Source organism: Lampris incognitus, chromosome 5, assembly GCF_029633865.1.
Source record: "Lampris incognitus isolate fLamInc1 chromosome 5, fLamInc1.hap2, whole genome shotgun sequence".
Lineage (NCBI taxonomy): Eukaryota > Metazoa > Chordata > Actinopteri > Lampriformes > Lampridae > Lampris > Lampris incognitus.
The window spans coordinates 27,164,779-27,190,436 of NC_079215.1; the positions used below are offsets into that span (position 1 = coordinate 27,164,779).

At 41.4% G+C, this 25,658-nt stretch overlaps 2 protein-coding genes across 3 annotated transcripts; one reads left to right on the forward strand and one right to left on the reverse strand.

Moving 5' to 3' along the window:
• Positions 1-829: 829 nt before the first annotated feature.
• On the forward strand, positions 830-21,884 carry hap1 (huntingtin associated protein 1). The gene is made up of 14 exons (XM_056280451.1): positions 830-1,022; positions 6,737-6,813; positions 7,115-7,231; positions 7,356-7,450; positions 8,577-8,685; positions 8,845-8,923; positions 9,061-9,191; positions 9,579-9,653; positions 12,226-12,437; positions 12,862-13,080; positions 13,580-13,920; positions 16,452-16,643; positions 18,107-18,209; positions 19,672-21,884. The coding sequence occupies exons 1-14, from the start codon at positions 830-832 to the stop codon at positions 20,069-20,071; spliced, it is 2,343 nt and encodes a 780-aa protein (XP_056136426.1). The 3' UTR covers positions 20,072-21,884.
• A 143-nt stretch (positions 21,885-22,027) lies between these two features.
• On the reverse strand, positions 22,028-22,798 carry LOC130113453 (cholecystokinin). 2 transcript variants are annotated; one of them, XM_056281065.1, is made up of 3 exons: positions 22,763-22,798; positions 22,366-22,646; positions 22,028-22,185 (listed from the first exon to the last, which is right to left on the reverse strand). In XM_056281065.1, exons 2-3 carry the CDS (start codon positions 22,640-22,642, stop codon positions 22,109-22,111), a joined length of 354 nt encoding a protein of 117 aa, XP_056137040.1. In that variant the 5' UTR covers positions 22,643-22,646; positions 22,763-22,798; the 3' UTR covers positions 22,028-22,108. The 2 variants fall into 2 exon arrangements, with proteins under 2 accessions (XP_056137040.1, XP_056137039.1); XM_056281064.1 differs by having other exon boundaries at positions 22,772-22,790.
• Between the last annotated feature and the right edge of the window lie 2,860 nt (positions 22,799-25,658).

Below are 25,658 nucleotides of genomic sequence, written 5' to 3' on the forward strand. Positions count from 1 at the left end.
AGACAGCTTTATAATGCTATATACAGTTTTTTACAAAAGGATTGCATAATGAGAAATAACTGAAGTTTTTACTTAGCCATGAAAGAAGATATGAACTCAAACAAATTTTGATGAGTGTTTTGTCAAAATTTGTTGAAATTGAAACCTTTAAGCCAGACGTTATATATTACCTTCCTTTTCCATGGCTTTACTCAAAACACACAAAATCTCACTCTGAATACAGTATAAGGCTTCCTTCCATCTGTCCCTGTAAAGTGGGTGTGGCTCAGCCTGCACCAGTATTACATGCAGCCATCGGCATAGCTGGAATGTACCATGTCCATTTCCCGGGGGTGAAATCTTCTAGTGCAGTCCCCTTTCAGAAACATCTTATTTTTTCTTGAATTTTTTTTTTTCATCATAATTATTTGATATGTCATTTTTTTATCCATGGGTGGGGGTGCTGTTATCATTTTTAGCTATTCTGCTTCTGTTTATAACATTTGCTTCTTCTTTATGCCACCACTTCCCCCCCTTTTTTTTTATCCCGGTAGTCCATCCAGTGTGGCTAGGTGAATGGAGGCAGGCATGACGACAGATGGCCCCCACGGTCAGCTGTATTACATATTAACGCCAAGGAGCTCAGACTCTCGCACGCAAACACAGGTGTATACACCGACACATGCAGACGGGTGGATACTGTCTCTATCCACACACACACACACACACACACACATACACACACAAAGCATGAGCTCAGTGTAGGATGCTGTTACAGCACACACCGTGCTGCCGGAGAACAGTGAGCAGAGAATAAGAATAGGAGAAAAGGAGCAGGGCGATCTCGCGGATGGACGGAGAGACGGACAGCAATTTCTCTCCAGTCACCATGGAGGTATGGAGCTCCTCGGCATCTGAGGAGGAGGAAGAGGAGAAAAGCAGCTCCAGTCAAGGGGAGGCGGTTGAAGAGGTGGAGAAGAGGCTCAGCAACAGCAACAACAATAACAACAAAAAAGACATCTTGTGCAGGGAGGTGACGCAAGGTGAGGCAGCGAGTTGAAGGCTGTGGAGGACAAAGGCGAGAAAGGCAGGTGGAGGTGCAGCAAATGAGGGATATCACTGACTGAAGAGAGGGTGATGCTTTAGAAATGAATTGTTGGAAAAATGAGTAGAAGAGTCTTGGAAAAAGGTTGGCAGTTAAATGATGTGTTGCTTGTATGGGATTTTGATAGTCAGCATCTGATGATGTTGACCATCACAAACGATATGCCCTAAAGCATTGCAGTAGTGCTTTTGTACACTGCGGTGTGATGCCACTCACAAAGAAGGCTGTGGTCTTTGCTATCTGAGTGTTTTATCCTACACTGCACGCACAGCGCAGAATGCTGCAATGTAATGGAGAGTACTGCATACATATAGGCATTGGTCATCTTACAGTTCTTGTTGTAATTTATTTGACTCTGGCTGCATTAGTCTCTTAAAGATGAATATCTGTGTGAAGAGAACATTTGGAAAGTGACCTTACTGATATTAAGGGCGTACCTGTCTAAGCAAATCTCGCTCACTGGCATGCCTCCACCTAATGTGGTGAAGGTCACTGAGCCTGTGTGTGTTCACATCCCCTGCAGTTGCAACGGCAGTGGTATGTGTGTGTGACCTGTCATCTTCCATCTCTTATGCTGCAGATTAGATCTTTTACATTGAGGTCAATGATGTTGAACTTGGGAGTAGCTGTTTAAAGCGCTGTGGTTTCCTTGGCGTGCCGAATTGAATGTCAGATTTTTCACATTTGATATTGATAGGGGGCATTTGTACTTTTGTTATCAGCCATTATGAAAACACATCAGTGAAAATGAATACGTCAGCTGAATGTCCTTTCTACTTATAAACCACAGTTAAATGTCTGTAAACCTCCCTATCTAGGAGGTGGTTGGTTTAGAGTGGCAGAAATGGCAGGTGCATCATGCTGCCCCAGTTTCAAGTCCAATGAAGTAGAGTGATGCTTCAAGCAATGTGACGCTTGTAATGTATTTTACTGAATAAATGTCAAACAGTAGAGCTTTTTGCACACCTGAGTAGGCAAACCTGCATAGGAGAGGACCAAGGTCTTGATCATGACAAAATGAAAAGGCTCAGTAGCATTTACAAACAAAATTATTAAACAGTGGGTCTTCATCAGGCAAACGTTTGCCCTAATGAAGATCCACTGAGGTCAAAACTTTGTTTATTAAATTTGTTTGCAAGTGAAGAAGCCTGTGCAGGAGTGAATACATGTCAGAAATGATAACATGAATTTTCCCAAAGGATCTTATGGGGATCATCAAAAACTGCACATTGGCAATAGTTCTCTTAAACCTTTGAATTAAACGATTGAAACACCTTCTTGGTTTTGTAGGTATTATTGCTTACAGTAATGCTTTTCTTTAACAATGCAGATAATGTGCACAGGGAACATCCTTCATTCCCCCTCTACATGGCACTGTATTTGTCTGAATAGGCAGCAGACTGACACCACATAGCCTGCGCTGTGCAACATGGGCATGATGCCAGAGGACATTTTAGAAAATGTTCTGGTTTCTCCGTTACACAACAGGATCAAACAAATTGGATAGGTCTTTCACTGCACATCCAGTACAGCTGTGTGCTCATTGTGAATATATGCCTGAACTGTGGGAATATAATCCCTCACAGATGACGAGGGAGGGGGGGGATGTGTTCCTAAATTGTGTTTAGACCACAGTCCTATCAGAATGAACACGTTTTAATGGTTGGTGCAACATGTGGCACAAATAAGTTTTTTTTTTTAAACTGAGGATTAATATTGCAAATCCATATACATTTTTTCCTCCTTTTTTGCTTCTCTCATGAGTTGCTTGTTTAGGGAAGTATGCAACTGCTAGGAGTAAAATGGGCATCATCCCAACTGTCATTGTTAAGATTGGTGAGATCAGTTTTGTTTTACATTTCATAATTTTGCACCCTATTCATGTTGCTCTGATAAAAGCACTTAATGGACACTACATTTGTTTACATAAGGAAAAAATGCCTATCTCTGCACTTGCGTAACCGCATAACTGGACAGGACAGGAACTCCAGACCCCAGACTCAAGGAGCTCGATGAGATATTTATCAGCTGCAGTCAATCCTCTTTCTCTTGTATAGAGTGTAGGAATCTGGCCGCGTCCCGTCTGATCCTCCCACAGCAGCTGATGCCATAAGTGTTCCTAGGTCAGCCTGGTTTCACTGTGGGCATTATGTTAGCGGTTCATGGTGCCTACCTGGATATAACTGGCTCAAGCCTTACAACCTCAAATTGGCACATCATTATCTCTCTCCTTGATTGGCTCAATCAGTGTGGCATTCAAGAAGAAAACAGCTAAAATACCTTTAAAAAGACTTGTTTAGTCATGGATGTTCCTTGATGAAGACAAGTTCAGGTGCTACAGCAGAATGTACTGTTCAAATGATGTGACTAAATTCTGTTGTAAACTTGAAACAAGGGTGATGTCCACCATAAAAAGATGTTTAACTAATTTGAAATAACAATAGGAAGCTTTTCCAGGTGGCTAATTTGCACCAAGGGTACTAATGAAATTGTGGCACACATTATAAACATGAGACGATTGAAAAGGTTAGGGTCAATAATGTTCACACAAAAGGATGCATTGCAAAAGTAATAGCTATGCTGTCATTGAGAGAGTAAAATGTATTTAACATTAAAATTCCTAACATTTGAACAAGATAAAGTTGAAGGCACCGGTGACAAATCAAACGTGATGTTCTTAACAATCCCTGTTGGGTAATCGAGGTAGTGGCATTGGGTCAGCTGGAGAAACGGTGATGGGGGCACTAAATGGGATTCAGTGTTTCTAGCCGCCAGGCCACCTTGCTGCTAACTTTACTCTCAGCCCACTGGGTGAAGAGTACTTGGAGTACAAAGGAATTTTGAGGAAGTGGAACCATTATCCAGTTAACCTTTGTCTAATCTGATAAGCTATTTTGATTGTAGCTCCATTAGCCAGTTTCAAGTAGAAATTGAAATATAGGTTAAAGGGCTTTGTGTTATATTTCACTTTTCTTGAAGCATAATATGACTAATAGATGTCTGTACCTAGGCTGCTGAGTGGTTGGGATGCCCCAGCATATCTCTCGCTCGCTCACTCACTGACTCACTGACTGACTCACTGACTGACTGACTCACTCACTCACAGGAGCCAGGCCAGCTGGGTGTTTTAGTTTATAGTTTTTAGCAACATACGATGCAAAGATAGGTTTAAAGCAAACTCAGGTTAGTTTGTTTCTGCATATCACAATTCAAAATAATTTGGTCATGCATTATTTATATACGAGCACATTTTTAAATGTAATATGACTGTTTCTGCTGTGTGATTTAGTGTATATCACACCGGCGTGTCCCAGTATGCTATAAGCTCCATAATTTCAATGCTTAACACCTTGCAAATGTATCTGTTTCCCCATTATTGATTGTTTATTCAAATACGTGGCACAAGGGTAGCAAAGAAAACATAAACATACTTATGCTACATTATACATTTCCTTAACATCACACTGGTATTAATATGACAAATGACTGATGACTAGCATACTTTATGGTGCAGATCAGGTCTGCTGGTGTGGTTCATTCCATTAGGTTGATTAGACAGAGCTGCTCAGTCTCTATATTTTCAGGCCAAATTCAATCCCCTGCATCTCATAAATTTTCCATAGAGCGTCTCATCCCTTGAAGGTCTTAGCTAAGCTTTGTACTTAAGTAAAATTGAACAGCTGATATTGGCTTAAGGCGTGGGGTACCAGCCAGAGACATGTGCTGGTGTAAGTAAATAGAGATCTGGGAAAAAAAACAAAACATGTCGTGTATCTTACATTTACAGTTGGATGCTAGAAAGAAAGCTCAAGAACCGGAAATTAAGAATTGTACTCTAAAATGGGTACGACATATCCATTATATGCCACTTTCAAATAAATGTGTTGCACATACTTTTACCAAATGATGCAAAAATGAACACAATTTGTGGTGCTTTAGTACCTTAACACATTGGCTTACAAAATATAAACACTTATAGGCTCAAGGTATTTTATAAAAGACATATTGTGTCTTGTATAAATGAAATTTTCAAATGTGGTTTGGCACAGAATCAGAAATTGTCTATCTGTCTGTCTGTCTGTCTAGCTATCTGTCTGTCTATCTATCTATCATCTATCTGTCTGTCTGTCTGTCTGTCTATCTATCTATCCATCTATCTATCTCTGCACAATTGCACTTTATCACCTCTTATTTCGCCTGTATAAGCCAATCCTTGTGTGTATATCTGAAGATTGTTGTGTTGCAGTGTTGTTATTCTATGTTAAGTACACTGAGAGAGCCACGAAACCGGAGTCAAATTCCATGTATGTGCAAACCTACATGGCCGATAAAATCGGATTCTGATTAAATCCATTCTGTGAATCTAAATGAAATTGCCAAACATAAAATAGAACATATCCTTGTCAAAGAACTAGATTACCACACTTTCTGTAGCAGCAATCTCTGCCGTTCTTTAACTCATCATTAGTTCACCAGGACTTTACTGTCGAGAGGAAATGGCTAGTGCATGCCCTGCCGCCTTTATCGGCCTTTTAGTGGATGCACACCATTTCAGAGGATTTGCACAATGCTGCGGCTCAATAGTGAGTCACTACTATAATCCTTTCCATGATGCATGCGTCCATACGTGGTAAACAATTTCCCATTAAGTTGTCTCCATCTCTTCTGTTGAGCTATATTGGTTTCGAAGAGAGGGGTTCTTATTGGTCTTCTACCTGGGCTAATGAGGATCAGGTTAAGAGGATCAGTACCTCGCTGACCACATAGAAATGTTTCAGTCTGTGCAACCAGATACCTACTTTTGAAAGGCGGAAAAGCTCTGCTCGTGGCACTCGTCCATAGAAAAACCACTGCTTGTGACGTTCTAATTTTCTTGGCGTTGTGAAAATCCTTTTAATAAATGATTATGCATGATGCAAGTATAATTACATTTGATAAATAGTTGTTTAATTTCCTTTTTTTTTATATCGTAGCAACCCTTCTATCATATCAGACATAGATGGGACGTGCTTCCACTGCTGAGCTCCTATGGAGTGTAGGCAAGAGGAAGCATCCGGGGGGGGAGAGAGAGAGAGAGAGAGAGAGAGAGAGAGAGAGAGAGAGAGAGAGTAATAACAGCAATAGTTAAGTTTGCAATAGTTTTATTTGTATTGCATCTTTTCAGAGCTCAAGGACACTTTACAGAGTAAATGAGTGGAGTAGATACCAGGAAGAAAAAAAAAATACAGAGGACAAGGAAAGAGGCAGTTAAATTGAGAGACCAACCCTGTTTATTAGCTGAACTAGCCGCCTTGGGCTTTCTCCTTTATTCTCTTATCTGTACAATAGGCGGGCATTCCCAAAGTAAACTTTATTAGGTTGCAGTATCTACCCACATTGCAGAGACTTGTTTATGAGGTCACATTTGCTTGCAGCCATGGTTCTTGATTAATGATGTCATCTTCATAAAACATCTATTCTCTTGTGTTTTATTGCTTTTTCTTCATTCACCAAGCCCCCCCCCCTTCTCTCTCTGTCTCTCTGAATCGATCTTGGTTCTATGGTGGAAATTGAACTGTTTTTGTGCATGTTAATGTTTAAAGGAGTGACTATGTTCGATGACATTGTTCAAAGAGCTGTTGTAGATTCAAACTCTCACCCCCCCCCCAACAGTACTGTGTTCAGAGAGAGTGGGCCTGGTCACCAAGACATATCATGACATTAAGGCGGTCACCCATCTTCTGGAGGAGGTAAGAGAGTCGCTCAGCAGATGAACAGGATTAATAGGGATTTAAGTTGAACGTCACACTTAGCATCATTATATGCCACCTTTTGTTGCACTTCTGTTTCCATTAATGCCGTCAGTACAACACAACCAGAAGCTAAACTTAAGCGACAGTGGTTTCATTGCTACGGCTGCAGTTACCAACATTAACACTGAGTATATTGCTCGATATTTTACATAACTGCATTACTCTACACTCCTAAAAAGAACAATGTACAAAGGCAGCCTTACATCGTTAGTTATACTATATGCTTGTTGCCTTACAGAAAGAGCGGGACCTTGAGTTAGCAGCCCGGATTGGCCAGTCTCTCCTGAAGCAGAACCAGGAACTAACAGTGCGAAATGAACTGCTGGATGAACAGCTTGAGATTGCAAAAGAGGAGGTGTAAACCAGCATTTATTATGAGTTTTCACATGGACATGTTTAACTGTGATATGTTGTTTCACAAGGTGTTTTTTTTATCATCTATGGCGTTGAGTTGACCACGGTTCTCTCTCATTCTTAAGATTGCACAGCTTCGTCATGAGCTGTCTATGAGAGACGATCTCTTGCAGTTCTATGCCAGCAATGAGGAGATAGAGAACTCTGAATCTCACTCACCGTGAGTGCACGCGCACGCGCGCGCACGCGCGCACACACACACACACACAAAGAAAAGCACGTTAAATTAAGCAGTGATCACACTGTTTTGGTCCATTCATCTACAAAGAAATATTTATTTTGAGGTAAACTGCAGATCAACTGAGTTTTTTTTTGTTTATCAGCCAAAATGAACTATAAGGTAATTGTATAGACCTCTTTTTGCAATTCTTCATTTGTAAGAGTTTGTATGTTTTCCATACATATCTATATCTGTGACAGGGGCGGAAATGTTTGATACAACTTCACGCTTAGATAACAATAGCTCCCCTAATATTGCATTACGTTTTAACAACCACAGCCAGATTGAAGTTGTCATTAGCAGACATTGGGCCGTTTTTAGTTTTTTTTTATATTCAAAATTTATACATTTATATAAGGGTTAGCAATTGTCTCACTAGGTGGCCTCAGTGAGAAATCATCAAAACACTACTGATATTTACAGTAACTACTATGGTCTTTAATAAACTGCTATTGATATTAACATTATACTTATTCCAGTGACACTAAAGATCATATGCTTCTCGAAAGCCATGACAATATCAGGTATTTTTGCTCACAGTAGACTGATTAAAAACCAGGTAATTGTGACTATCTAAGACATACAGTTCGTTTCTTATATTATTCTCTGACCATTTTCAACTGAAGACAAGTCCTTTTTGAGATATTTACATTATTCCATTGTTATTGCTGTAGTCTTCTAGGAGTGGCTTGGGGGGGAAAAATTGACACTTTAACAACCGCCCCCACTTACATATGCTGCACATAGGAGCTTTTTTTTGAGAGATGCATCCCGCATATTGAGTGAATCACTAATTTGTGCTGTTTTGTGTCCTTAGTGGGATTAAATTCATTCTTCAAAAGAAATTAATGGCAGTGTTCTTGGTAGTAAAAAAAAAAGAACTATTTGTTCACTTAACAGGATCTTTAAAATGTATTTGAATTTTTTTTTACATTGTACATAAACATTATACATTATTATTTTGGTAGATAAATAGTTACACTTTTATTTCTTCTTGATTTTATATAACGTTAAAAATAAGAATGAATTCTGGTTATGAGGCTTTCGTTCTTTTTCACTCTTCCAGAATTAGGAGGAATGAGTCGTCCAGTTTGCTGAGCAACTTTGTCCACTATGACTTTCTGAAGCAGAAGCTCAAGGGACTAGAGGAAGAGAACCACAAACTAAGAACCGAGGTAGGCCAAATTACAGACATCTGACATGGGATGAAATGAATGGACAGTTTCTCAATGCTATTATCTAAAGTGTGTTGCTATTAATTTGGAAAAGTGAGAGATTTACATAGCTAATAGTTGCTGGTGCTTAATTTATCAATTCCTCTGTTAATTCTGCAGGCCAATGACCTGACGACGGAGACCACTCACTATGAGGAGCAGGAGCAAGAGTTAATGATGGTGTGCGTAGAGGAGCTCTGTAAGTATAATTACATTGAAGAACTATATGAACAATGTCAAGAAAATGTAGGAACGCAAAGCATGCACAGTCAGTCGGAAATGGGATTTGATTCATACATACTGACTTTTCCATCCCTGCTTTAACCTGTGTTCCAGCGTCTGTCAATAAGAAGGTCGGGGACCTGTCAGAGGAACTGGCGAAAAAGGTAGAGGACTCCCTCAGACAGCAGGAGGAGATCAGTTCCTTCCTTGCCCAGATAGTCGACCTTCAGGCTCGTTGTAAAGGGGTGAGGAAGACGAGGCCTGGCATGAAAACACAAATCACATGAACATGCATAACTTTACACTGATGAACACAAGCATGGAAAAACACCACTGCCGACACATACTTGTGAGTGGGCGTGCGCACACGCACGCACGCACGCACGCACGCACGCACGCACACACACACACACACACACACACACACACACACACACACAAGCACTTCAGGCAATATGCCATCAAGGAGTTACATAAGGCAATTACACCCATTCTGGACTCTTGTATAATAGTACACATTAAATATTTACCATTTCTTTTACATTTTTAAACGGTATCTGCAGTATCTTAAAAATGCTCAAAGGCCCGAGATAAATAACAGGTCATAACTCTCCACCGCTCTGTCCATCTAGCTGACCAGTGAGAATGAGGAGCTGAACCAGCACCTGACTGCTGCCCGGGAGAGCCATTTGAATCTAAAATCAGAGGTATGGCACTCATTCTTAAGCATGTAGTGCATTGTAATTGGATTAGCGTCCATCTTGATGCTGATTTAAGATCTGTTTTTGCTTTTTCTTTCAAATAGCGGAAATTAGAATTTGAAGATGTCCAAGATAATCTCATTTAAAAAAAAATCTACATAGAACATTGTCTATTGCGAATTGTACCATATATTCCTGGCCACGATCAGCACACATTAGCAAGAGTTTAGTGAAGACCTCACTGAGCTGATTAGCAAAGTAGTCCAAAGTGTGCCCACAGATGGCATCAGGGCCAGCAGCCTTTCTTATGTTCATCCTCCTATATAGAGCTGTGAAATATTCCTGGGATATCACAATATCATTCTGCGGTACAAGAGACCCTCTCAGCATGGAAACATCAGAGAAATCAGACCTTTCAAAGTGAGAGAAAAATGAGTTAAAAGTGCTCAGCAAGTCAGCATCCTCCACTCCATTTACACTGATGAGTTGCTTGGTCTCACTCGCATATTGATTAATGGAGGCCATTGATTTAATCTCTAACCAAGCTGCTGTAAGGTCACCACTGCTATATTGCATTTCTATCTTTTTCCTATACTTCATTTTTGCCTTCTTTATCTCATTCCTCACTTCTCAGGAGACAGCCTTTTTTTCCCAGAGGATCACAAGCAATAAAAAAAATCCTTTTCTTTTGTTTTTTGATAATTGATTTGAGCTCGGTGGCACAGTGGTTAGTGCGGTCACCTCACAGCAAGAAGGTCCTGGGTTTGAGCCCCAGGGTAGTCCAACCTTGGGGGTCGTCCCGGGTCGTCCTCTGTGTGGAGTTTGCATGTTCTCCCTGTGTCTGTGTGGGTTTCCGCCGGGTGTTCCAGTTTCCTCCCACAGTCCAAAGATATGTAGGTCAGGTGAATCAGCTGTACTAAATTGTCCCTAGGTGTGAATGTGTGTGATGACTGGCGACTTGTCCAGGGTGTCTCCCCACCTGCCGCCCAATGACTGCTGGGATAGGCTCCAGCATCCCCGCAACCCTGAGTAGGTTAAGTGATTTGGATAATGGATGGATGGATGGATGATTTAAGCTCTTTAGTTATCCAAGGTTTGTTATTTGGGTAAGCAACAACCTTTTTAGTTGGGATGACTGAGTCAACACAGAATGTGATGTAAGACGAGACAGTGTCAGAAAGTTCATTAATGTCATCACAAGCATCATAAAAACATTGCCCCTCTGTACAGTCAAAGCATGCCTGAAGAGAGGAGACACTGTTCTCTCACCAAGTCTTTACTGTTTTTGCCACATGCTCAAGGCGCCTGAAGGAGCGTTTGTACATAGGCATAAAGTATACACTGTTGTGATAGGATGCACCAAAGGAAGGCATGGGCAAAGATTTGTAAGCACCATTCACTGAACCATAACAAAGGCCGATCATAGTGTTCTTTTGTGTAGTAGCACAAGTCACATACTGTTCATACGTCTTCTTAAGGGGTAAAAGTTTTGTTAGATTTTTTTTTTTTTGCTGCTGCTAACGCTAGCCAAGTCGCGATTTTCAGCATTTCACCATTATCCATACATATAGCTATGTTGTAGGGATGATAGTCCATTAGCAGCTATAATACTAAGCAGTCTTATCTATCTATCTAGTTATTTATTTATGTTTCCCCCTTTTTCTCTCCAATTGTACCCGGCCAATTACCCTATTTTCCGAGCCGTTCTGGTCACTGCTCCAGCCCCCTGCCAATCCGGGGAGGGCTGCAGACTACCACATGCTTCCTCTGATGCATGTGGAGTCGCCAGCCGCTTCTTTTCACCTGACAGTGAGGAGTTTCGCCAGGGGGATCTAGTGTATTCCCCCCATTCCCCCTCCCCACCGAACAGGTGCCCCGACCAACCAGAGGAGGCGCTAGTGCAGCGACCAGGACACACACATACATCCAGTTTCCCACCTGCAGACACGGCCAATTGTGTCTGTAGGGACGCCCGGCCAAGCTGGAGGTAACACGGGATTCAAACTGGTGATCCCCATGTTGGTAGGCAACGGAATAGACCACCATGCCACCTGGACGTCCAGCAGTCTTCTTTATGTGTCTCTGAAACGCCACAGAAATAATGCGGAAAAATGTCCATCAGTGATGTCACTAGCGGAAAATCTGTCAATGTCAAATCTACAATCCTTACTGGTTTGCGGCTACCTTCAGTGGGCTACATGAAAATAAACTACATTGTGTAGTGTGGGAAAATGTGAGTAACAACTGCACATGCAGCTGTTGTAGTAAATGCCACTGAACGTCATGTAAATACATTGGCATACAATGCGTGAATCGCACTGCATTGAAATGACATCACTGGTGGACACTTTTCCACACAATTTCAGGGACATTTCAGAGGAACACAAAAGACTCCTCAGTGTTATGGCTGATAGCGGACTGTTATCCCTGCACAAAATCGTGATTTCTTTTCTCTTTAGTTTTCATTTTAATGCAAGATATAAAACTCATACAAGTAAAGTTAGGCTAAGTTGTTCCTCGCCTCTACTCTGCATGTAAGGGCGCAGTTTATCTCATTTATGACTTCTCCTGGTTGCAGTTTAAAGACCTTCAGGACAAGTACTCGGAGTGTGAGGACATGCTACGGGAGGCCAGGGAAGACATAAAGAACCAGCGGAATAAAAGCCTCCCGAATAGCACGGTGCAGCGATACAGTGCCCTGGCCTCTGTTTTTCCTATGGCCTCTCTGGCAGCAGAGATAGAGGGCACCTTCCGCAAAGGCCTGGATAGCCCGGCTCCACCAGAGTACAAGTGAGTATGCCACAAACCATGCACCATCTGGTGGATGCTTCAATCATAAAAGGCTTTCATCACAATTTTAGTGTGGGTGGGCCCCAGTGAGAATCAAACCCCTTACCCTTACAGTATTAAACTGTTACTGGTTTGATATTTACATTAGAATTATTCCAATGATACAACATAAACTACATGGCCAAAATAGACAGTGCTGAAGTAGCCAAACCCACTAATTAGAAGGGGTGTCCACATAATTTTGGTTATATAATGTATAAAATAGAATTAGGACAATTAAAACCCATTAAAGAAAGCTGTTCTTGGTCTTAAAGTGTTCTGGAAGTGAATTAGATAAACAATCTGAATTAGATAAACAATCAGGATCTACCCATGACAATATGTTGTCTGTAAAGTCAAATACATTGATGGCTACTCCTGACAGGAACCACCCATGGCGTGTGTTTGAGACGGTGAAGGTAATCAACAAGGCCGTAAAGTTGCGGTCTCGGTGCCAATCCCCAGGATTGCCAGGCTCCAACCCAGGATCTGCCCGCTCCAGTCAAACCAGCACCCCATGTACCAGCTACTATGGCACTGATAGCGCTAGCCCTACTCATGAGGACAAGCCTAATTCGAGCCATATTCACAGAGAGGAAAACAGGTTTGTCGGTGTTTGTGTTTATGTTTGCATGCACTTACTTGGATTATGATATGCAAAACAAGCAGGAAAGCCTGTGTTTATAATCACTAGGATTGTCTGTGTAGATTCACATCAGTCATCCAGGAACAATATCAAAATGAAGTGAGAACATACATTGGACTGTCACTGTAGATTTGAAACAGCTTTTTAATGGATGCCCTCACTTACTCATTACTCATTCGCTAAGAGGAGTAGTTTCTGGATTTCCTCACATGAAATCAGAACTGAAGTAGCCAATCAGATGAATGGCGAAACATTTTAAAATCTACAGTGACAGTCCAGTGCTTGCTCTTTGTTTTGAGATCAGTAGGATTCTCAACGTGCATGTCCTGTGTGCTGCCATTTGTCTGCATCAAAGATCTTCTACAAAGGTACAATTAAATTCATTCCTCTTGACTGTCGTCTTTTTGACATTAACCTGGGATCATTTTTACCTCTCTCTTTCTGATTCCTCTCATAGCATAAGCGATGGTCCCAAACGTTTGGGCCAGCCGGGCACACCCGGGGGACAGGACCTAGAAACTGCGCTGCACAACCTGTCAGCCCGCCAGCAGAGCCACTCCTCTGAGCGACCTTTCTTTGAAGTGGAGCGTGAACGGAAACTCCGTGCCTTGGCAGCACACTGTGGGGAGGGCGACATTTCCAGTGGCTTCCTGACACCCAGCGACAGTGTGATGTCTAACTCGACGCTGTCTACAGGCACCAATTACTCTAATGGCAGCTCACAGCACTCCTGTGGCTCCTCACGTAGCTCTAGGTCCTATCTGCCTGATCGTCTCCAGATTGTCAAACCCCTGGAAGGTGAGTTGTTTGTGTGTCTGCTAGGTTTCGGTGATTGGACGAATATATAAAGTAAAATCAAATTTTTTTTTTTGTATAGCCCAAAAGCACAAATTTGCTTCAGAGGGCTTTACAGCAATACAACATCCTATCCTTAGACTCTCGCATTAGCTAAGGAACAACTCCCTAAGAAAAAACCTTTAACAGGGAGAATAAATAGGAAGAAACCTCAGGGAGAGCAACAGAGAAGGGATCTCTTTCCCAAGACAGACAGATGTGCAATGGATGTTGTGTGTACAGAATAGAACACAATTTACATAATACAACATTGAAAGAGGATAACAAAATTATAATTTAATTATAGCATATATGAAGAATATGATGAGGAGTATGCCAAACAGTGTCCAGATGCCACCGGAACATCCTAGGATCTGAGCCACGTGACCACCATCACCATGTAGACCTGGCAGGAGGACAGACTACACCTGCATACAGGGGAGACTCACATCACACCATTCACATAAGGGGGAAACAGACAAGAAAAAACATTAGTCACACATCAGAGAGAGAGAGAAGGATGCAACCTTGAAACAGGATAACAATATTATATGGATTTATAAGATATACAAAGAATGGGATTAGGAGGATGCCAAGCAGTATCCAGATGGCGACCACCATCACCATGGAGACCTGGGAGGAGGACAGACTGCACATGCACATGGGGGAGACTAACATCACACCATTCACATACACAGGAGGAGAGAAAAGAGAAGATACAATTCAGAGAGAGAGAAAAGATGTGAGAGAAAAGAAAACAGTTGCAATCGTCAATACTCTATAATCTCGTCGGCAGAACAGTGCTTGGTAAATTCATTGAGATAGAAACTATCCACCAGTACATGTCATAAGTATTTAATTTAAAGGCAGCTAATTGTAAGTTAAGGCAAAAAGATGAGTTTTAAGTTTGGATTTTAAAGGACTCAACAAACTCTGATTGTCTGACTGCAGCAGGCAGGTTATTCCACAAGAACGGAGCTGATAGGAAAAGGCCCTGCCACCAGCTGACTTCTTTTTAACTTTGGTTACACACAAGAGCCCTGTATTTTGAGAGCGAAAAGCTCGAGCTGGAATGTATGCTTTAAGGAGATCAGACAGGTAAGATGGGGCAAGCCGATTTAGGATTTTATAAGTCAGCAGAAGCACCCTCAAGTCTGATCTAACATGGATAGGATGCCAATGAAGGGAGGCAAGAATTGGTTCAATATGGTCAAAACTCCTAGATGTAGTTAGGATTCCAGCAGCAGAATTCTGAACCGTCTGAAGACTTTTAGTACTAGCATGTTGCAGACTTGAAACCGAACATTACAGTAATCAAGTCTTGATGAAACAAATGCATGTATTAGAGTCTCTGCATCAGCTATGGACAGGAAAGACCGAATTTTAGCTATGTAATTATGTAAGTGAAAAAAGGCAGTCTTGGTGTTTTTTAAATGTACTTATCAAAGGAAATGCTGGGATCAAAACTAACACCAAGAGTTTTGGTTGCCACACTCTCTTTGGCAATTGGCAATTGGCTGACTCCAATGGGCAGTAGGGGTTTTTTTTTTTTGGCCAATTTTTTTTCCTTTTACTTCGCTAATTTAATGGTCTGCCTCCTCTAGAATTCAACTTGGTAAATAATTAACCAGGTTAAATAGTGATTGTCAAATGGTCAGAGATATCCAGCCTCAACCTCAATATCTCTGACCACCTGGTAATCACTATGGACATTAACATCCCTATCCCAAATTCAAAATAAGCTTCAAAAATCAGTTTCAGAATCACTTTTAACGTGTGATTAATGTTATGTGTTATGTTTTTGGCGTGTTACTTTTATGTTCATTTTAACTTATATTGATTCATCTTTGAGTACCCTGAAAAGCGCTCTATAAATAAAATGTATTATATTAACCTGTAAAGCGCAATTCAAAAAGTTTGTGAATAGGAATTGGCAGTAGGAGTTGCATGATATGCACATTCTTGTTGCACTGATTTCCGATGAGTCTTTCACGAAACGGGGCTGTGATTGCAGTGATTACATGAAAATGAGAATCTTTGGCTGGCACTTCTCATTTGCAAGGATGGCAGATTACTTCATCTAGGTCCTTCGGCTTGCCAGTTGCGTCTGGTTTAAAAGCAAAATAATCCCAAACGGGATTTTGTATTTTTTTGCAACAAGCTCTTTCATGATTGCATTCACTGAAAATCACCGGTGGCGGCACAAATTTATTGGCATTTGCTGGTTGTTGGGCTGATAGTGGCTGGCAGGAAAATTTTGGCATGTCACCCAACCCTATTGTCTGCATCATGTAAGGTGTTCAGATTTAGGACAAGAAGTGCAAAGCTTCCCTACTTGTTAAAAGACAGTTAACGATTTGGCTTTTTAGTTTATAAATGTAATGGTTAATAAGTATATTATGCTTATGCATAGTATGCATAATTATTATGCACATTTATGTAACCATCTGCAACATTATTCAATATTTTAAAAAAATATATGATTTCTGAACCAGGTTCAGTGACTCTGCACCAATGGCAGCAGCTGGCCAAGCCCAACCTGGGAGGCATCCTGCACCCACGACCCGGGGTCCTGACCAAAGATTTCAGGGAGCTGGAGATTGATATGCAGCATGTGTATAGCCTCAACGACCTTGAAGAGGATGAACCTGACCTTTCACATCTCCCTGGAGCACATGGCACCATGGGTAAGAGGAAAAGAAGTGGGGAATAAATCCCAGAGAACCTTATGCAAACCAGACTTTCCAGCTGGAGGGGAAGAAGGTCTAACTACACCACCTTGCTGGTGGAGATGCACCCTATGTCCACCATGCCTCTACTGTGGTGTACCACACATACGTATTTACCAGTCTTCATCCATTCACTTTTGCTCGTTTCTCCTTTGATTTAATTAAATCCCAAACATGATCTCCACCCTTCATCACTATACTCACATTTCCTTCTAGCTGTTGTTTTCAAACCGGTCCTCTGGAACCCATTGTACTGCTGGAGCCAGTTGCACCAGCTGTGTGTAAATCCAAACTAAGCCTAGTTATCACCTAAGTACTTGCCAAATCCATTACACACAAAGCAGAAATTAAATACACTCAAACTGAAGAGGGTTTGAAGATGTTTTGCTGCCCATCCAAATGGCTTCCTCAGTTGCTATTTATTACTCATCATAGCTTATTTGTTACTAAATACTTTACACCTACCAACTAATTGATTGTAAAGCGCTTTGAGTGGCTGTTGCAGCTAGAAAAGCACTGTATAAAATCTAGTCCATTTGCCATTACCAGCTAGCAGGTTTAATCAGTGTTCATGGTTGCAAGCTAGTTCACAGCAAAACAAATTAACAAATAATGTCAGTGACACAACAGCAGTAACAACAACAGCAACAACTGTATGAACAAAGCTATGGCCCACTTAGATCATTTACAATGACTACTAATAGAAATAATTCACCGTCAGCAGTATTTAAACAATAGGTTACTGGATTTAAACAATCATGTGGACTTCTATGCCTGGTTTCAGCATCGTGAGGCTGGTGTGGCACTTCCATATTTACATGGGTGAATGGTTTTTGATGGGATGGCTGCTGTGGTGTTTGATTAATTTGATTTGATTAGATTTACAAATTATTAAGGCTTACCAAACTACAACACTCCTAACTTTTGAGCGGTGAAATCCATATAAGTAAATAGCTAGTTTTCAATTTACAAGTTAATACTAAGAACCTTCTAGATATGTAACAGAGATACTGACGCAACCAGTTGTTGCCTGGTAGTTGGGTACGTTCACCTGTTGTGTCGGATATTCAAGCTATTTTACGCAATTAACTACCAGATTAGATTAGATAACCAGCATTAATGTGGATGCTTGAGGACCCAATTGAAAACCAATGCCCCTAACCCTATATGTCCCATCTACTTGAGTTTTTTTTACACCTAAATGTTTGTCACCCAGTCACAGTTTTGTTTTGTACATTTTCTGTTACTTATTCAGATGTGTGCTCTCCCTTTAATATCTTAACACCATCTGACCTTGTTGTTTCATTATTCATTCCATACTGTATGGTGAGCCTGTGGGCTCTCATTCAGTATGTGTGTAGATGTGTGTATTTTCATTTGTGTTTAGTTAAGTGTGTCCTTTTCCCTCCATAACTTCACAGTCTCTCCATCTGGTCCAAATCTCCCCCAGACCTCTCCCACACATACTCTTACCACGTGTCGAGTCCTCCAACCCTCCCTTCTCAACCCCCATTTCTCTGCCAGGTAAGAATGCACAAATATGCACATGTATATAGTAAACACACACACACACACACACACACACACACACACACACACACGAACATATATCCATACCATTTCAGCTTCATGTGCTATTTGGTTACCATTGTCTTAATGGTCCTATTGTCCGCTGCTGTCAACTCTCCATAGGCCAAGTTTGTTTTGAAGTTTTGTTTTTTGTTTCATTGGTAACAGGTTAATGTTTTAAGATGTCCTGTCCTCCATCTTGTTACTCTCTCTTTACTGACCTGTTTCGTTTTTTATTTTTTTGTCATCTCTGTTGTGACAGAACGCGTCTGTCTTGGTTCTTTCTCCAACTCTAAAAGAAGCCCATGAGGCAAAGTAAGAGTGAAGGGTTGCGAGTGAAGTCAGGATGCTGGAAGAATGTCTTCATTTCATTAAGGGTGGAGGCACAGTGTCAGTTTTGAGGCACCAATCTTATACCTTTTCAATTCAATAGTCAAGACTTATGTAAACTAAAATTTCGTGAAAGATTGGAAAAGTTTTCCCCGCAGTGATATTTTAGCAATTTACTGGGTAAAATACCTGTGCTGTGCGTCCATCTTAACCTTCCTCATTTGAGTTGTACTTCAGCTCTTACTCTGCACCCCATAACATTTGGCTAAATGATAAACTGTTAAATTCTCTGTTTTGAAATGACTCATCATCCCACTTTTGGTTTGTTAACATTATACTAATTGCATGAATACATTTCACTGTTCTAGGTGTTTCGCATGAACCTGCAGATCCTGTATCATGAGTACTCACACAATAACATCCTGTTTATCCAGGGGTCGGTGTGTGTGTAGGGGGGGGGGATACAAGGGGATACCATCCCTCTTTTTATCAAATTGACAAAAACCAACCCTTTTATAAAACTGCCATCCATCCTTTCCATTTGCTTTGAGTTAATGCTGTTATGTGATATTTCTTAATCAAGGAATGATAGTACAACTATAGAAATATATTATCGATACTTGAATTCTATTCATATTAAGAGATTTGCACACCACTAGCCTTGCCCTTGGCTGCACAGGGACTTGTCTTTTCTCTTTCATAGTCAAGAATAATATGTAGGGCTGTGGCTACAGATTAAAAGGTGATTGTCATTTTATAAGTCCCCTCCTTCCACCACCACCAAGATGGTTGTCCTCACCAGACACTGTCATTCCTGTTGGACTTTTTTACAGATTGACTGCTGTGTTTATTCATCACTTACAGCATGGTATCGACTGGCACTTATGCCAAGTGAACTAACTGAAAATGCACTACAATGGCAGCACATTGTCTTTTTTGTGTCACGTGATCATGTTTTTAAATTTGTCATGCAAGGATACAACACTGTGAGAGATTGTGCCACAAGAAAAGGCTTGGTTTAATAATGGTTCTGCTGCGTGTGATTGATTCATTAAATTTTTTTGGTTTGTTTTGTTTTGTTTGGCAGCCTTCACAGTCTCCGCCTGTCAGCTTGTGGGGGCGGTGAGCCTCTGACCACTCCCTCCATATCCCAGCGCGAGCACTTAAGCTCTGGCACGGGAGGCTCCACCATCGCCCCAACCTTCACCACCTCATCACTGGGACTACTGAGTCTGCTGCAAGAGCGGGGCATTTCATCCTCCCCCTATCCCTGCCAACACGCCTGCCTTCCTCAGCGCTCGACGCGTCCATACACCACAGCAAAGGAGAAGGTTGACGGCTGGTCTTCAGAGTGCAATAAAAAAAGGAACGTTTTCAGCTTCAACCTGGTTGAGAAACTGCAGAGTTTGGGGCTGCACAAAGTTGTAGCCTGGGGAATGGCCAGTCGCAGTGGGAAAGAAACTGAAGCAGTCTGGCACCTAACTTAAGTCTTACGTGGACTGTACCACCACTTTCTTTGGTCTCATTCACTGTAGTGACTTTGAATCCAGCCATCAGCTCTAACTATGTGAGCTTACATTTTACCCAAATCCTCAATGGTTTTGTCATGAAAGAAAAGCTGCAAGATGAGCTTAGAGCCATACTTTATTTCTTCAATGTCAGCGTCATTTTTCTTTCAGCTTGTGCATAGCAGGTACGGGGCAACTTGTGACGCCATCTCAGGACAATCACCTGACTCATGTCTGTAACGCACAGAAAGATCGGTTGTTGTTTTTTTTTATATTTTTTTTTTCCTCCCCAATTGTACTTGGCCAATTACCCTATTTTCCGAGCTGTCCCGGTCGCTGCTCCACCCCCGTTGCCAATCTGATCCGGGGAGGGCTGCAGACTACCACGCGTCTCCTCTGATAAATGTGGAGTCGCCAGCCGCTTCTTTTCACCTGACAGTGAGGAATTTTGCCAGGGGGATGTAGCACGTGGGAGGATCACACTATTCCCCCCGGTTCCCCCTCCCCCCTGAACAGGCGCCCCTACCGACCAGAGGAGGCGCTCGTGCAGCGACCAGGACACATACCCATGTCCGACTTCCCACCCGCAGACACGGCCAATTGTGTCTGTAGGGATGCCCGACCAAGCCGGCGGTAACACGGGGATTCGAATCGGTGATTCCTGTGTTGGTAGGCAACGGAATAGGCCGCTATGTTACCCAGATGCCCTGGTTGTTGCTTTTTAAATCAGGCAAGAAAAAAAAAAACATGTAGGAAAAAGAATTTGACTTTTTTATACTGTGTTAATGTTAGTTATTTTACATGGTATGAAAGGATAAGGGGCTCCTCCTGAGCATTTTAAAAAAAATGTATTACATATATATTTGTCTTAGTTGTTTAAGTGTTGATGTCATGCTGTGTAAATAACAAATGACAATTTCATCATTTTAGGAACGTTCGTAGATTAAGTTATTGTTATTATTGGAACCAAACTGGCTGCTGATGCGGAGTACATCACATCAGAGAAATGCATTCGAATGTGCTTGTTGTTCTGCTGTAATGAATGTAGCACTTTGTGAAAAGGTCTGTTCAGTGTGCTGAGGTAAAGCCATGGGATAAAGTCATCAATGAGCACTTCGATTACCACCTGCCCCAAACCAGCAGAGCTTAAAACACTGAATTTTCAGGAGTTGCGTCACCCTGGATATCACTGAAAACCCCTATACAGCATCACCTAAGAGCCAATTGTATAGCGCTTACATTTAAGTAACTGTCAATCATTGTGATGAACTTTTGCTCAGCTTTTCCCCTCCAAGGCAGTTCAGGTAGTTTGCCTACTTGTATCAAAGATGATTGGGATTGCTACCAGCAATAAGGATTTTTAGGCGGTGACTGAATTCTCATTCAAGTCTACTGTGTTTCATGTCGTGGGGAAATTCAAACTGCTCGGAGATTGTGAAATCCAGGTCACGACTGGCATTCAAAGTGAATTCTCCCGTTGCTTTCAGGAGAACACCTTATGTAAAGAGATGCACGCGTCTTTGTTGTCAGAAGAGCGATGTCTTATTTAAAGAGCATGTTGCCATTGATCTTTTTTTTTTTTCCTAGGCAACCAACAGTAGGCAGGCATAGGATACTATGGATTAAAAAGGGAAATATCATAAATGCAGATAATAATTTGTATTGTGACAATGATCAACCAAACTGCTGTCTTTCTCTGATGCTGCATTCACTGTTTGCTGAAATCTGTGTTAGAAGTTGTATGTCAGTGTATATAGAAATTGCATCACCTCTAAATTAAACTTCACTCTGAAATTTCCATCCAACGCGCTTATTTGTTGACACCGCTTCATACTTGAATGCATTTTTTAGATGAGTGTAATTTAACAAAAAATCAGTGTATCCAGTATGAAAACATGGCTATAATGACTGTTTTGACAACTACTAACGGTTTATTTATAGAGTTTTAGGGTGACATTCATTTTTGACAGTATGAATCTCGTCAGTGTCATCACAGTTGTTGCCATTGTCGGGTCTTCAGTCTGTGCTGCGACGGCCGAAGTCCACCCAACCCTGGTAGTCCCGATCTGACATGCACTCAGAGTTCATTATCTCTGCAAACACCAAACAGAAGCGGTCAACATGCATGTAAGCTAAAGACAGCATGAAGTCGGGGGATGCATTTGGCCATTACTCGATTCTACATCTCGATTATTTTGGTTTTTGCTCCTGTGAATCACACATACACCAAGACAAAGACTTCTCACACTTGCGCATCCACACCCTCAGCATACCTGAAATTGTTTGCATAATTTGTTTTGTCAGCAACTCGCGCTCATCCTCTGACAGGTGTGCCAGCCTCTCCATCCGTGTCATGCGAGTCTGGAATTTCTGGTCCGGTCTAGCGACTGAGTCCTTGCTGTTTCTTGTTTTCCCCCTGGTGGCCAGGAGCTGCTGTAGGATCCCACTCTCTCTGGTGTCTCCATCTGTAGGTGACTGGGAGGCTGATGCCATGCCATGCACGAGCAGTGCAGCCACAAGTGCACACACCATAATTCCATTCACTGCCATATCTCTAGACAAAAAAGATTGTGGTAAACTTTTGTGAATCTTTATATGACATAGAACATATAAACACAGAGCAAAGAACGAATGTTTTACTAACTTCTTTTCAGCTAATCAATGACAGACCTATGTTACCTGTGAGGATGCTCTCCAGTCTGCGCTGTATGAAGGTCAGAGGAGTGTGAGGCTTCTGGAACGGGTAATGGCTCTTTTATATACAAACTTTGGTGTAGGCAATATGCCTTGAAAGCACAGGCGCCTTGAAAGCACAGGCTAATAACTGTGCTCATTATAGAGCTTTCCATTGATTGGGATACAGATGGACAGACAGGATGTGCGTAAAGGAAATGATGTACCACTCCGCATTCACTGTGGACTCATCAATACAACTCTAACTCACCTGGAGATACCTTTTACACTGTAATGATAATAAAATGACGAAATGCGTTTATCTTAGAAACTCAATAATATTTGACTGCTTTTTAAACCATTACACAGGATCTGCTGTAATTACTATCTGGGTTGAGCTCCCTTGTAGAAATGTGGATTTGATGGGGTTTTTTTTTGGGGGGGGGGGGCTAATACAGGATATCTCATTGGGGTAATCAAATTAGAGCTTCCTATCCTGATTGGCGTTTTCATCATAAAAACTTAATTCCCGTAAAAGAATACTAGAGTACTTGCCCAAATGTGTGAGCACAATATTTTTGTAAAGAAAAACTCCGGACAGGAAATAATTGATGTGTTGTTAAGAAATACATCCTCTCGCTAGACTAAAGGGCACGTAATCACGAGGCCAAGGAATGCACACACCCATTAGAGACTGATGTACAAAGTCCCTAACCAAACAGAGATGAACCAATCTGTCATCTGGTACACGAATAAACACCCTGTTTATCAATCAGCACGTTCCAGGTGGCCAGCTATCATTTCTGCCTTTCCTCACAAAAGTAACACACACTCGCGTGTGTGTGTGTGTGTGTGTGTGTGTGTATATATATATATATATATATATATATATATATATCTTTGTTAAAAGAAACACTCAACAAATAAGGAGCAAAATAATCCAGTAATTCAAGTAAATTCTTTATGAGACAGTATAAGCCTGTTTCATGCCATAAACAGTCATCTGACAATCATCAGCAGCTAATGATTGCTTATGGCATGAAACAGGCTTATACTGTCTCATAAAGAATTTCCTTGAATCACTGGATTATATATATACATATATATCACACATATACCTTCATCTCATTAGCCACTATGCCATATATGGTACCTCTTTCTTTTTACTGTAATTAAATGATGAATAATGGTATCTGCAAAGGGAATAAACAAGGTTATGATAACTATTGGCCTCTCGGGTATCTGAGAATACCACACCCTGCTTAACAATAATTGATGCTAGCATCCGGGGGGGCATGGCAGTCTATTCTGTTGCCTATCAACATGGGGCTAATCCCTGTGTTACCTCCGGCTTGGTCAGGCGTCCCTACAGAACATTTTTAACAGACATCTTTTGGCCTGAGGGAGATGAAGAATTATCTGAAAATTCCAGAAATACCATTTAAATTCTGTTGACCATGGGCATGAAAAAAAGAGCTGGCCTTAAAGAATTGAAGTTTCGCCCTTTGTTTGAGGGCTTAAACTGGGACAACCTCCAGAACCAGGAAATGCCCTTCATTCCCCAGCCAGTCGATGAAATGGATATGACATATTCTGAAGCAAGAAACAACGCTCAGCACCTCACTGTGTCTGGCTTCAGTCTCTAGAGTTTCAAATATTCCAAGTCTGTAGGGACTTCCTTGTCATCCCTACAGACACAACTGGCCGTGTCTGTGGGTGGGAAGCCAGATGGTATGTGTCCTGGTCGCTGTGTGACCAGTGTTAGTCTGCGTTGTGATTTCCTTGGAAATGCAGAGGTGGACAATTTCTCTCTTTTATGGTCTCAGACTGTTTATTCTGCCACTGACATAAAATAAATGTAAAAAAAAAAAACTTCTTCAGGAAATAGCTTGTTTCTCCACATCTGCTCCTAAATAACCACCAATAAAGACCCAAAGTTACAAAAACAAGACATATTAACAGAACATATAAGACACATTAAGGATTGATAAATAAATAAATTAATTAATTATAGGGGTAAACAAAAGAATGGGGCTAATCAAGATGGATACATATCCCTCTTTCCACACGTACATAGCAGGAAAGAGGCAGAGGTGAGGGGAGACCAATGTTTAAGGGGGTGATGTGGACAGGAAAAGGGGTCAAAAAGGGGAGGAGCTACAATAAACGTTTCCTGATAAGTAAATATAAAATAAATTAATAAAGAATACAATTAATAAAATAATAATGATAAGATTTTGTGTAATTATATGAACATAAAGATCAATTCTACATTCACCCCTCTAGTATTACACAACAATCTGAACACATCACAAATCGCAATTACCCACCCACACAAACCAAAGCAACACAATACCCACGACATTCACATAAAAAGTCAACAATATCTTCTACCTACTAAGTTTAGGAGGGATACAGACTGGCCCAGCGCCAAGCCATATCTACAAGCCACCCCATGGACAAAATGAGGTGCCACAGAAATGGGCATAAAAGGGCGGGAAACCCACAAAACAAAAACAATCGAATAAAAAGCAGAGAGTGAATCAGCTCTGTGGATATTGCACTATGTAGTATATCACGCCTAGAACAGAATGAAGGCAGACTGTGGAGCAACATTAAAACGTGGCATAAACTGTACCATGGCTTCAATAAATCTATGAACTGGCCTCACTACCCTACCATACCTAGAGCAAACACTACTCTTGGAGCCCTCAGGGCCCCAAGAATAGTGAATAACAGTAGCTGATGGAAGTGAAGAGAACATGTCTTGGCCAGGAGGAGCTAATTGGCTAAGATGACCAGCCAAAGAAGCAGCTCTCTGTGATGGGCCGGAATCCCAGTCGCCACAGGAGGAACGACGCATCCTCCTCGGACAAAGACATGTCACCAGTAG

Excerpts from the sequence above, each read along its gene's own strand:
- hap1 (XM_056280451.1), top strand. The coding sequence starts at position 830 with ATGGACGGAGAGACGGACAGCAATTTCTCTCCAGTCACCATGGAGGTA. Across the intron at positions 12,438-12,861 it reads CCGGCTCCACCAGAGTACAA|GAACCACCCATGGCGTGTGT; the intron begins GTGAGTATGCCA and ends TACTCCTGACAG. Across the intron at positions 13,921-16,451 it reads GATTGTCAAACCCCTGGAAG|GTTCAGTGACTCTGCACCAA; the intron begins GTGAGTTGTTTG and ends TTTCTGAACCAG.
- LOC130113453 (XM_056281065.1), bottom strand. The coding sequence starts at position 22,642 with ATGGCAGTGAATGGAATTATGGTGTGTGCACTTGTGGCTGCACTGCTC. Across the intron at positions 22,186-22,365 it reads AATTATGCAAACAATTTCAG|AGATAATGAACTCTGAGTGC; the intron begins GTATGCTGAGGG and ends TGGTGTTTGCAG.